General features: G+C 42.0%; 2 protein-coding genes across 2 annotated transcripts; one reads left to right on the plus strand and one right to left on the minus strand.

Moving 5' to 3' along the window:
- Positions 1 to 7452, plus strand: fth1a (ferritin, heavy polypeptide 1a). The gene is made up of 5 exons (XM_072660525.1): positions 1 to 274; positions 4152 to 4257; positions 5666 to 5812; positions 6590 to 6715; positions 6998 to 7452. Exons 2-5 carry the CDS (start codon positions 4156 to 4158, stop codon positions 7154 to 7156), a joined length of 534 nt encoding a protein of 177 aa, XP_072516626.1. The 5' UTR covers positions 1 to 274; positions 4152 to 4155; the 3' UTR covers positions 7157 to 7452.
- Positions 7453 to 10851: 3399 nt separating this feature from the next.
- Positions 10852 to 13024, minus strand: saa (serum amyloid A). The gene is made up of 4 exons (XM_072660154.1): positions 12947 to 13024; positions 12372 to 12484; positions 12143 to 12281; positions 10852 to 11152 (listed from the first exon to the last, which is right to left on the minus strand). The coding sequence occupies exons 2-4, from the start codon at positions 12460 to 12462 to the stop codon at positions 11014 to 11016; spliced, it is 369 nt and encodes a 122-aa protein (XP_072516255.1). The 5' UTR covers positions 12463 to 12484; positions 12947 to 13024; the 3' UTR covers positions 10852 to 11013.
- Between the last annotated feature and the right edge of the window lie 381 nt (positions 13025 to 13405).

The raw sequence follows: 13405 nt of genomic DNA on the forward strand, positions 1-13405 counted from the left end.
TTCAATGTCACAGCGCTTCTTGTTTTCGTCGTGCAGAGCGAAGGTTACCTGCTTCAACAGTGCTTGAACGGCAACCAAACCTCTGTCTCTCAACACCCTGATCTAGTATCTGTCTCCATCGACCGTATTTAATCTGTCACGGAGTGATTTGTGTAGCTAATTAGGCTGAAACCCGAGCGCCCGTCCCGCCACGTCGTTGTTTTCCTCCCCTGAAAGACCCGCGACCGAATCCTCCGCCTCGAGCGCATCACGCGTCTAATCTCCAGTAATCCAGGTAAGAGTGCTCTCAAATACTTACTTTAAAGTTAACAACAGCCTTTTAGGTTCTAGATAGCATCTTAGGCGCTAGCTAACGTTCTCCACAGGCCTCGTGTGTGTGTGTTACGTGGGCTGGCGTTACCGCTAGCAACCGTCCTCGCTAGCACAGCTAGCTAATAGCACAGCTAGCTAATAGCACAGCTAGCACAGCTAGCACTAGCTCACAGCAGCCGGGCTCATAACAGCGCGTTTCTGCAGAAATGAGGCTTTTCCTGATGTTTTAACCGCGGGTTTGAGATTTTCGACGGCTGAATGTGGCTCTGGGGGGAAACGCGGACTTGGGACGGTCCCGGGTTCGCTGTGTTTAATGGCGGCTCTGTAAAGCAGGTCAGTGTTTCCAGTAAAGCGCGCGCTGGTGTTTACCCACCCCGGGGTGACCTCGTGAGGGACCTGGGCCAGGTGTGTTTGAGCAGGAGGTGGGCTGAGAGATCTAGGACAGGTGGGACACAGGAGCAGGGTAGTCCAACATAATCTGGCCTGCTGGACCGAATGCAGTCCTGTACTGTAGTGTGTGTGTGTGTGTGTGTGTGTGTGTGTGTGTACATACATACATACATACATACATTTTGTGTGTGTGTGTGTGTGTGTGTGTGTGTGTGTGTGTGTGTATATATATATATATATATATATATATATATATATATATATATATATATATATATACACACACACACACACACATACATACATACATACATACACACGTATGTGTGTGTATATGTGTGTGTATGTAAATATATATATATATATATATATATATATATATATATATATATATATATATATATATATACATAAGGGATACACACATATATATTAATGTGTGTATATATATATATTAATGTGTATGTTTAAATATATATATATACACATATATTGTATTGTGTGTGTATATGTAGATTTTATTGCCTCTACTGTACTTATTTTACTTTTTTTTACATACACACCTCTATCTATATATTAGTCTGTATGAAAAAAAAAAAAAAATATATATATATACACACACACACACACATCTGTAGATTTTATTGCCCCTACTGCATGATTACTTTATTTTCCTGTAATTTTCATACTATATCCACCTTTTTGTACATTTTAATTAGTTAAGAATGATAGATTTGATGCTTAATAAAGTGTACAATAAAAGCTTAATTATGCTCAGATTCTTAAAAGTAACCCTACAAATAAACCTTTTTTTTTTTTAAAGAATCTACTGCAACTATGTCAAATTCAAATACTAAACATTTCATAAATAATGCTGAAACTATCACAGGGTGTGTAGACATGCATTAACGACTGAAAAATTGATATAACATTGAGTCATACTTGTTGTTATATCATCTTTGCTAATTTTCTTGCCAAGGTTTGTATGGGACCTGGAAAGTCAATGAAATGCACCTGCTGAAATCCAGTGCAGAATAGTCCTTGGGAAGTAGTACAATTGAAAAGTGCTTAAGTCATGGGAAATATTGTAATGAGCTCATGTCGTCACTTTATATGATAATATAAACCAAGCTTTTATTGCAGTGTAATTTTGAACGTGACCAGTTGCTGCCCATATTTTATGACCATGTGCAGTTTGGGTGTGGTATCGTGAACGTACATCATGATAATGGCTGGCCTGGACAGTCTTTCAGCTACTAGCCGTACTAAACAGTCTCGTAAACAAAGGAGTCTTTGTTCCTGGAATTTAGGTAATTGGTACTTGAAGTCATGGAAAGTCTTTGAAATTGGTTAAATGTATGAACCCTGTTACCGTACAAGAGGTGCTGAATAAAAGCTTGAGATTAAAAATGCATTAAATATTAAGTGTTTAGTAACGCAACCCCAGAAAAGCCAGAAAATGTGTAGAACAGGCCACATTATGTGAATAGGAACAGTTCTTAAACACTCGGGCAAAAATGTAAAGCTTGAAATTAGAACGCTTTCTAATTGACATTAAGGAAGTCTGACCTGTTAAAGACTAATAAAAAAAACAGGACATTTGGTAAAACAGTCATAGAGAAACCCATGACGTCAGTTTTGTGTGAGGCAAGTATACTGGCTCTTAGTCGTGGTTTAGGTATTAATGGGTTCTGTGCATCGTCCCGCTGGAGAAACCAGCCTAGCTGCCGGTCCCTCGCTGGCCTATCTACAGGAGCCAGCTGCAGGGTGTTGGCTTGGCGCTTTGTTAAAGCTAGCGATAAGAGCGAGCAGCGGGCTGTTTATGAATTTAGAGCCTCTCTGAGGTGACCGCAGACTCTGCATGTTGGTGATGACTGGGTTATTTAACATGGTCATTCTCCTAATAGTGATTAGATCCTGTCGGTTAACGGTGAAGATAATGCACTCATTCTTCATGAGCGCTGCCCCTGTGAAGAGGATCGTGTAGAAAATACACAAACGAAAGCAAGACTGTGAAGTTTGGATGTTCTAAATACAGTTCTTAGACTTATATTATAATATTTTAAGAAATAAAACAAGAGTGATATTTAATTAAACTTATAAATAGGACCTGGTATGTTTGACCATTCTAAGAGCTTGAGAAAATATAAAAAATAAAACTATTCAAATAAAAAATTAAGACGCTTCAAACTTGGCTGCTTGTTTGGGCCGTCCGTTAAAGACTGTGCCATTTTTAGGTAACACCCACCCTTTTTCGGTCTGTTATGGTTAAGTGTTTTAGTGCTCTTAGTCAATCTCCCAGTGACTCAGTTTATTCCTGATCACATCATCCATCTTTACTCTCCAGATTATTTCTGGATAAGGCCAAGTCAAGTGTAAACGCAACGAAGACCCATTCAAACCAGATCTGATCAGCCGTAACCTTCAGGAGGTGATCTGAGACTCCTGGAAGCCACATTTTATAGGGAGGAAACACCTCAGCCTCTCTGAGATGTATTCAGCAGTCGAAACTCCTGTGATTTCCACATGACTGGTGAATTTGTGTATTCCATCCCACACAGCAATTTCAACCAATTTCAGTCTGACTGACTGTAGACGCTTTTGACTGCGGAGTGTAAATACATGGGGCTAAAGTCTAAGCAAGATACAGTCCAGATACTAGTCAAATGTGACTACGTGTACACTGGATCAGTGGTTTCCTAATTCTTGTGTATAGACCTATAGATTGCCAAGCACTGTCTTGTGTCTTCAGCTTAGTTATTAAAAACTAGTCTGATGACTAGGGGAGGTCCTAGACTGGATTTAAGCCTGTTGTGTGCTAAATTACTGTGCCAGGACTACCTCTTTTGGAATTTGTCTAGGACTCTAATCTGTGTCTGGAGACCCTGACCTGTGCGTCTACTTTATGGCACTGTGTGAACAGTAATAACCGGGTTAAGGGTGTCCGGACGTGTCTGGAATGGTAAACACTGATTAGGGTACGGCTTTACTGAAGCAGACCTGGGTGGGTGGCGTTTCCTGTAATATGAGCGTATAAATATTAACTGAATGACCTTAATTTTGTGCTTCCTTGTAGATAAAGGAGTACGCCAGTGTTTTAACCTAATAACTACTGTCCAGTGTCTATTACTGGTAAGGACAGTTTCCCTGTTCTGGAGAGGAAGACTGGTTTAATAAGCCCTCATAAATGAAGCCAGTGGGAGGATGCTGAAATGAGGATGTGTGGAAACCTTTCCCTTACTTCCTCAATCATTCCCGCATGGCTCATGAGTCATGTATGATGTATAAGTCAGTCAGAGGAAGCTTGTAGGGAGCGAGTTGTGAAATCAAGGTCGTGTTTACGAAGCAGTTACTCAGACATGGTTAAAAGAGATGCATGTATTGACAGGCTGTGGGTGTGTAAAGGATGATGTTGTTTAATGGCTCAATCTTTGTGTTTGTGTCCACAGCATCATGAGCTCTCAAGTGAGACAGAATTTCCATCAGGACTGCGAGGCCGCCATCAACCGGCAGATCAACCTGGAGCTGTACGCTTCCTACGTCTACCTGTCCATGGTAGGAGTCCTCAGAGGGGTGCAGGGCCGGGTTCATTTAACTTGCATCTTATTAATGCATTAGAATTGAATGTATTGGAATGTATTGTTTTTGTAGCATCACAAATGATTGATTAAGCAGCCATTTGCAGTCTTAATTTCCATAAATGGTCCAGGGAGGCGATGTATATTTAGAAAAACAGTGTTTACACATTTTGGTGATGTGCGTCCTTTAAACTTTTAAACTGTAAAGGCCTGTATGTGGCTCCATACTTTCAATACTACACCTTCAAACCACTATATAAATGAATCGCTTATAGCTATTACAGAATCATTCATTCACTGAATCACTTAAAACACTTGGTGAATCCTTTACAGTAGAAACAGAATTATATTTGGGTGTTAAAATTAAAGCTCAAAATAAGCCTAGGTGTTAGTATGTGTTAATCATGAGTACTGTCAAGGCCAATAACCTGTTGCAAGAAGCTGGTATATGCTGAAAACTCCTTTAACCGACCAGTGTTTTTACTGTGACATCGGTCAGGTCGTCAAGGTGTTTGTAATCCCACAAGATCCTGGAATCACCAGTGTGCTAATATTTGAAGGTGTCATAATATGTAGGAGTACAGTCACCATCACATGAGGCGGAAGAGGAAGTATTGAATTATGATTAAGTGTTGAAATTATATAAAGTGAGCAGATTACAATATTATACACCTGATTACAAAACATCTCTTAAACAAAGGCAGCAGGTTCGTATTGCTCAACGTGAGGCGAAACAGCACCAAGTTCAGCAAGTGCATGAGCTTTGGTCTCTGATTGCTTCAGTTAGTGCACAAACCTCCGGTTAAAGTTCAGCTGTTTAATGGTTGGACCTTTCTCCTCGTTCATGGACATGTTAATCAATAGTGTTCAGAGATTCCAAAAGGAACCTTGTGCAGTTGGGGCAAAAGGTTGGATTGCGCTAATGGGAAAGTATTTAATTTGTAATGTACATATTCATACATCTATTATATAGAAGTATTTTAATGGTAACAAATAAACAGTGAAATAAATACTACAGTAGCTCAGCATCCCCTAAATGATGATTTCTGGAATTGATTTTGAAGCACATTATCAGTAATTTATTTTTTGCTTTCGTGTTCACTAAACCAGCTGTCCTTAAAGAACTTACAGCTCCACTCTGCAAATTTGTGGCTGTGCTTGGATGTGGCCCCTTTTTTTTTTTATTTTTTTTTTTATTTTTTTTTTTTTTTTAATATAACTAGACTTCAGTTGCTGTATCTGCTGCTGATCACTGCATTGCAACAGAGATGATTCTTAGTTCATTGCTTTTAAATACAAACTATTGATTATTTTAACCACCTGATTAAGTGCATGAATATGAAGGAGTTTGAATATCCTAATCTCAATCTTCCTCTGTTTTGCAGGCATACTACTTTGACAGGGATGACCAGGCTCTGCCCAACTTTGCTAAGTTTTTCCACAAGCAGTCTCATGAGGAGCGAGAGCATGCTGAGAAACTGATGAAACTTCAGAACCAGAGGGGTGGAAGGATCTTCCTGCAGGACATCAGGGTATGTGTCTCCTGGTGTTTATTAAAGCCTAAAATTAACTGGGTACTGGTGTTGTGAAGAAAATAAGATTATTAATTGATGCCTTTGCACGGTTTGTAGTACCTGCCAATAGTTTCAAGTGTTTCAGGTCAAAGGATTCTGGCCTTTTAGGATTTAAAGGTCTAAATGGGTAACTTCTATATAACTGGTGTATTTGCAGGAGATGGTTAGGACGAAAATATTAAGATTTTGAGCAACTTTAAGGGCAGTGAATCCAGCATTTAATAAACTATAGTCTTGTGTAAAGCATAGACATCGATGCCAGTGCTCGTACAACTGGGTGGTGGAGGAGTTTTGAAAGTGTTAAAGCTTTGGGGGGGTTGGTTAGGGAGTGGAGGAAACTGGTGGAGATATCCAACGATGGCTTGGGTGGAGTTCTTATCAGTCAGAGCCATTGAAGTGGAACCACAACTGCTTGAATACTGAGTTGTTGGACTTCAGCTTAATGTTAGAGGTAATTAGAAGCCAAAATCTTCAAACGGGACTACAAAACAGAACAGCTCCCAGCTTTGCCTCATAAAGAGGTTCTAGATTATTGGAAGATGGTGGCGAGGTTTTATAAGAAACTACTATGGTCCTATTTTCTACTTTTGGTGTTGAGCTCCTATTAGTGTGCCAGTATTTCAGGCCTTATTGTAAAGTTTGGGGAAGTGTAAATATGAAGTGAGAGCCTGTGGTAAGTGGTCTTTTCTGTGGATGTTTCCTTTGGTTTTATGATCCATTGTCTTGGTTTAACAGAAACCAGAGCGCGATGAATGGGGCAGTGGTGTAGAGGCTCTGGAGTGTGCCCTGCAGCTGGAGAAGAGTGTCAACCAGTCTCTGCTGGACCTGCACAAAGTTGCCTCCGACCGCAACGACCCTCATGTAAGCACTTATTTTACTCTAGCATTCAGCTGTTTACTTGGGTCTACAGCCTCTCTTCTTGGAGACCTTTTTCTTGTAGACTTCAACTCCAGCCTAAATCGAACACCTCATTCAGCTAATCAGGGACTTCTTTAATAAAAATAAATAAATAAATGATACTTGGATCCAAAGTGTGCGGGAAGGTGGCTCTCCAGGAAAAGGGTTGAAAACCTTAAGGTGTCAGGTTTGCATGATGCTACACTAGCTCCAGCACTGATCTTGCTTTCTCGTGCTCTTTTTCAGATGTGCGACTTCATTGAGACACACTACCTGGACGAACAGGTGAAGTCCATCAAGGAGCTGGCCGACTGGGTGTCCAACTTGCGCCGCATGGGTGCTCCTCAGAACGGCATGGCAGAGTACCTGTTCGATAAGCACACACTGGGCAAAGAGAGCAGCTAAAGCACCATTCTCTACCTCCCCCTAGCCACCCACCTGCTCCTTCCACCCTCCCTCCATCACTCTTTCTGCTCCGTCCTGCAGCGGCTCAGTGTCTGGCTGGTCCGCTTGTCAGACTGTTGTACTCATTTAAGTGCGCTAGCCTTCTTCTATATTCCTGCTTCAGTACTGCACTTCCCATAAGCCATTGCCTGCCAGTCTCTGACTTGCCCCTCGCTTTGCCCGTGTGTGCGCTGTGTGTATTTTATTATTGAAGTTATAACAACCAAATTAAACAGAAGCCTTTGGATTCTGAACAAGGCCTTGGGTTTTTATTTATTTATTTTTTTTTGTGATTGAATTATTTACCACGGTTTAGGCTGTGATCTCACAGAGGGTAAAGTGGCCCTCTGTGTTTCTTCTCTAGCATCACAGAAGAAGAGGCTCACTGTAAGAAGGGTACGTTGATTGGCCACGGCCACTTCTTAGGGTTGGTTTCTTAACTTCACTTAAGCTTTTTTATTTACCTTTGATGCTGCAGCAGTGCCCCTTGTGGCCATGTTTGGCTATTTCTTTAGAAATGTCTTTCTAGCAGCTTGCCATAAGTGAAAATTCCACAAAAATACCACAAATGAAAGTGACAATTCAGATTCAATATTAACACACAAAATAAACCAATAGGATTTGGGCTGTTTTTGCCTGCTGTGTGACTGTAGCCTTTGGGTTTTTAAATAAGGGGTTTGGTTTTAGGTTGTCCACTTTACAGGAGAAGTAAAATCTACAAAAGGAAAAACTTTCAATGGAGGTCAGTGAAAATTTCAGGGCCCTTTTTAATATATATGTTTGTCAAATTTATGTAATGTAAATTCAAGTAATTTTTTTTTTTTTTAGCCTTGAAATATACTTTTTCAATTGTATGTAAACTCTTTACAGTATTGATTGCTTACAGTGGTCATGCATACCTGCAATGCACATTTCTAAGCTTAGTATGCACAAAGCTGAGCTTATTAAAATATTAATTTGCCAGATGACCAATGAAACAAGATGAGTCATTGGTGCTTAATTTCATGGACACATGGTTTAATCCTCTGTACAACTGCTGCTGTTTAGCCTGAGATTATTGCACCTTTCTGAAATTGGTAAATCTTGGTAAATCAGTATGAGCACTTCTCACTGTTTAGTTTGCCTGAGCTCCAGGTGTTGAGTTTCAGTTACGCAGGTGGCTTCCATACTGATCCGCAGAGGTGCAAATGAAACTGCTCTCATCAAAGCTTCTATAAATAGCCACTTAAATCTACACACTTGTAAAGTTCAGAGAACCTCCATCAATGAAAAAAGTTCTAAGCTAATGGCTCTTTGCTCTAGAACCACTTTTCTATTCTTTTTAAGAGCACATGGACGAGAGGGTGAAATGCAGTAGTGTGTCCTTGCCCTCACAGGCCTGAACTTGGAAGGGGACGGCGAGCCTGTGTTTCTCCCAGCCGGGTCAGAAGCTTTCATTAGTGATTTCCAGAAGTCACTACTTGATGTGGTTTAATGGTGCAAATCAGAGTCTGGATTTCAGCCTGTGGTTTGATTCCACACTAAAATGCTGAGCCTTGATCAGGTGACGAGAGTCAGTGTGGATCGTTCATACAGGCTCAGATCAGAACCTTTTATACTGGAGGAATGAAGACCCCCTCGACCCCCTCAGAGCTTTACTGGTCGAAGGGGAAGTGAAAACTAATACACACCAGGCTTTTGATTTTATAGAAACACCTGTTCGGTAAAAAAAGATCATGGTCATTTGTTTTTCTTCCCGTTTTTATTTTCATTTCTGTTTTTAACACTAAACACTGTGCCAACCACCTGAATTACCGCCCCTTACTCAGACCTGACTCAGATTTTCCGTCAAATATGCAAAAATGCGGGAAATCAATTATTTCCTCTGACAAAACTGAAGGAAACCTTTATGGCCCTAAGAAGCTCTAATAACATTAATATCCAGTATGAATCTGTAATAGCATTAATATCCAGTATGAAGCTCTAATAACATTAATATCCAGTATGAATCTGTAATAACATTAATATCCAGTATGAATCTGTAATAGCATTAATATCCCCCCACACACACACACACACTCCCCTCCCAGTTCCTGAGGTCATGTGCACTCAGGGTTACATCATGGCCGTGTTGTTACTCTGTGCTGCAGGTTTGAGTCATTCTGAACACCAGACAGTTCAGACCTGCTCTGCAGCACGTCCAAGATCAAGCACATGCAGAGTCACTGTGCGTTGCTCACCCAACTGCAGTACACACACACACACACACACACACACGTGTTGCCTCGGAACTGCTATGCTGTAGCTAAACCAGTTAACCTCTTTTATTACACACTGGTGTTAGAACCCCACACAAGGTAGGTGTTTCTAATAAAGTGGCCAGTGAGTGGAAGCTCAGGGTGGGGGTTTCTAATAAAGTGGCCAGTGAGTGGAAGCTCAGGGTGGGGGTTTCTAATAAAGTGGCCAGTGAGTGGAAGCTCAGGGTGGGGGTTTCTAAAGGACCAGTGAGTATCCGTTTTCTCTGAGTGTCCTGTTCAACATCCTGATGGTCATGCATGGATTTGATTTCGGTCTCTTACAGGATATGAAGATGTACTGATCAATAAACTGTAGCTGTATGATTGTCTGGCTGAGCCTTCGGGTTTCATGTGACGCTGTGCCTTATTGATCGGCTGTAAATACAGCAGTCTGTGCAGCAGCAGTATGAGAGGGGGATGCCCTTGAGGTCGTTGATGTCAGTGAGAGCAGATACAACAAGAAACACATGCTAGGTTGGGAGCAGGTCCACCTCCCAAAACTATCCTGCAAGAGCAGCTATGTGGTCAGAAACTGAGCGCTGATGAAGGGCTAGAGGATGACAACACACACCATGCTTTAGCAAGCACTGGAGATCCCATAGCAACCACCTGCCATCATCCCAGCAACTACCTAGAACACCAACCTAACCAGCAACACCATACCAACACCCTAGCAACCACCTGGGACAAGTAACAACAACCCAGCAACACTCTAGCAACCCCTTAGCAACCCATAGCAACCACATAAAAAAGCAGTGCAACCAGTTAGGACACCAACACATAGTAAGTTGCAACACAATACCAACACCTAACAACATCTTCACAACCACTTTGGACACCACAACAACCACCTACAGACACTCTAACAACCACATGAAACAGCATCACAACCACAAACAGCTAGGACTCTGGCATACAGCAACACAATGCCAACAACAACATAGCAACATCCCAGCAGCCCCACAGCAACCATGTAGGACACCAACATACAGTGAGTAGCACCACAATACAAACACCTAACAACATCCTAGCAACCAGACACCAGAACAACCAGCTAGCAATATTCTAGGAACTACGCACAACAACTAGACCTAGAAACCCCATAGCAACCACATAGCAAAAGCAAAAGAACCATCAAGAAACTCCATAGCAATCACCTGGGATACCATAGCACCTACTTAGCAACACCATATGAACTGCAATATCGGCATGTTCTTCGTAGTCAGCCCTGTGGTTAGAAACTGACCACTGACGAAGGCTCCAACAGAACACCAGAAAGGTGGCGATATGAGGAAGGGGTTTCTGATAAAGTGGCCGGGATTCATCGTGCATTAGGCTCTGTGTACAAAAAAGGCGAAGGACAGATCACACACAACATCATTTTTAGGATTATTTCATTTGTATTTTGAGTTTCTGAATCTCTGTGTCATCAGTGTAACATCAAACACTGCTAGAGATGCAGCGCCGTTGCTATAGTAACAGTGGTATTGCAGCAAGCTTGAAATGTTGGTCCTGTGGTGTCTGCATCAGGCCGCCTAGGGTTTAGTACTTGCTGGGCAGTCCGTTGGGTCTGAAGACATTGGGATCACCCCCTTCACGGCCCCATTGATTGGCCCACTGGTCAGCTACTGCATCCTCAGGTGCCTGGCCATTCAGATTCTGCAGATATTCTCTTCCATCACTGCGCACACACACACACAAACACACACATAAACACACATTAGAGACTGTGCTTTAGACATGCTAGGTGGTAGGTAGGTGGATGTTAGACAGTTGTGATCATTGCTACAATATTTAAGGTGGTTGGTATGGTATCTCAGTTGGTTGTCACGCAGTGTCAGAAACCACATAAGAAGGTCTATTAGGGATTGCTGAACACCTCCACACGGCTGGAGCAGAGTGTGTGATGATTTAGACCTGCAGTTAGCCCCATGCTAATTGGTGGCTATGAAATTCCATTGATTATTAGCTACATTAGCCTTAGACATGTGGTGCAAAACCATACCAACACTTTACCAACATCCTGACAACCACCTGGGGCACTGTACCACCAGCAACTACACTGAATAGCGTATCGAACAAACAACAACACTTAACACTTAACACACCATAGCAACCACCTTAAATTGCACAGCACCACCTAATCATCAGAAATCTGTCCAAGATCCACCTGACATCTAAACTACCATTTAGAGTGCCATGGCAACCAGCAAGCAACACCCTAGGAACCACCTGAGATCCCACAGCCACCACCTAGCACCATCCCAGCAATCAATGTATGCCAAAATAACTCGCAACACCATGCCAACAGCTTAGCAACATCCTAGCAACCACAGTAACCACTATAGATCTCATAGCCACCCTCTAGGGCAATTTATGTAATGTATGTACATAACTAGCAACACCATACCAACACCGTAGTAACCACAGCAACCACAAGAGATCCCAACCATCATCCCAGCAACCACCAAGGACATCAATGTAACTCACAATGCCATACCATCATACTAGCATCCACCTGAGATACCAAAGCAACCACACAGCAACAAAGGCAAGCACATAGAACAGCAAAGCAACCACCTTGCAACTTCATGGCAGCCATCTACAGTTAGTTTATGGGGGGACACCAGTGTAGCCTTAATTTCTAAGCCTGCACAGTCTGTCCACCCACCTGATCAGTTCAGCAACCCACTTCCCTCCAGGACCCCTCTGTGCAGCTTCGTAGTTTCCACGTGCGTGAAAATAGTGGTCTGATTTCTTCCAGTTGGCCTCCTTCATGTCTGTGTAGGCGTCCCACATGTCTGCGGCACCTGTAGTGAAGACAGACACACACTAAAGACACACTGGGGAGCTAAGAGTGAAGCTGCAGGCTCAGACACAGGGTCTGCACTGGAACTGACCGAGTACGGCTTCAGCTGGAAAATTGTACCACTGGCCACAAACTCCCACCGCCATCATCACCAGCGCCAGCACAGCTACGGTCAGCTTCATGTCTGTGGAGCTCAGCACGGATCTGGAGAACGCCGGAGAACAGAGAGAGTTTTAGAGAGCACAGCTCTACATCCCTGTCCAATCAATCAATCAATCATCAAGATAATCCTTTATTAATCCAAAAAAATAATTTAATCAATCCATCAAGTAATCAATCAATCAGCTACACCAGCTGACCAGACCAACAAGCCTAAAGAGGAATTCCACACCAGTCATAACTCAGACTATGAGAATAGACAGTCATTCAGAGGCGGGTTAGAAATCCGTACTGACACACATGTCTATACACTGGGGGTGAATCACTGTGATCAATAGGTTCTCTAGAACAGAGCCTTTCACACCAAACCCCCACTCCGACTGACTGCTCACATCGTAGCGCTGAACTTGGAGAAAAGCTAAAGGTCTCTCTTTATGGCATTAAGGCTCCTAATGGCTTCATTAAGCTGCACTGTTACACCTTCAGGTGTGGAGTTCAGTCACTCACCTGCTTCTTCTCCTGCTGTGTTGATCAGATCTCCCCGAGCTTTGGATGCAGGTCAGTGTCTCTGAAGGCACTTTTAAAGGCCCAGACTTGGACTTTCCATACTGTGAAATACACGCCCCCTTTTCTGGAAATTCCATCAGTTGTTCCTCTGTCTCAGCTTACCCCTCTGATCTGAGCAGGGTTCATCTCAGTTTGACTGAGGACTTTTACTTTCATTTTTACAAACAATAATGACATTATATTATATTTATGTAATATATTGCATTATGTATTGCATTAAAATGAAAAAGAGGTAGAACAACTAAATGGCCAGGTAAGTTATAATAATAATAATAATAATAATAATGATAATGATGATGATAATGATAATGAATGAGGATGTCTAAGACAAATTAACATAGGGAAACAGGGGGTTCTAAGAAGAATTTATTATTATTATTATTATTATTATTATTGTTG

The sequence above is a fragment of the Salminus brasiliensis genome, chromosome 17, assembly GCF_030463535.1.
Source record: "Salminus brasiliensis chromosome 17, fSalBra1.hap2, whole genome shotgun sequence".
NCBI lineage: Eukaryota > Metazoa > Chordata > Actinopteri > Characiformes > Bryconidae > Salminus > Salminus brasiliensis.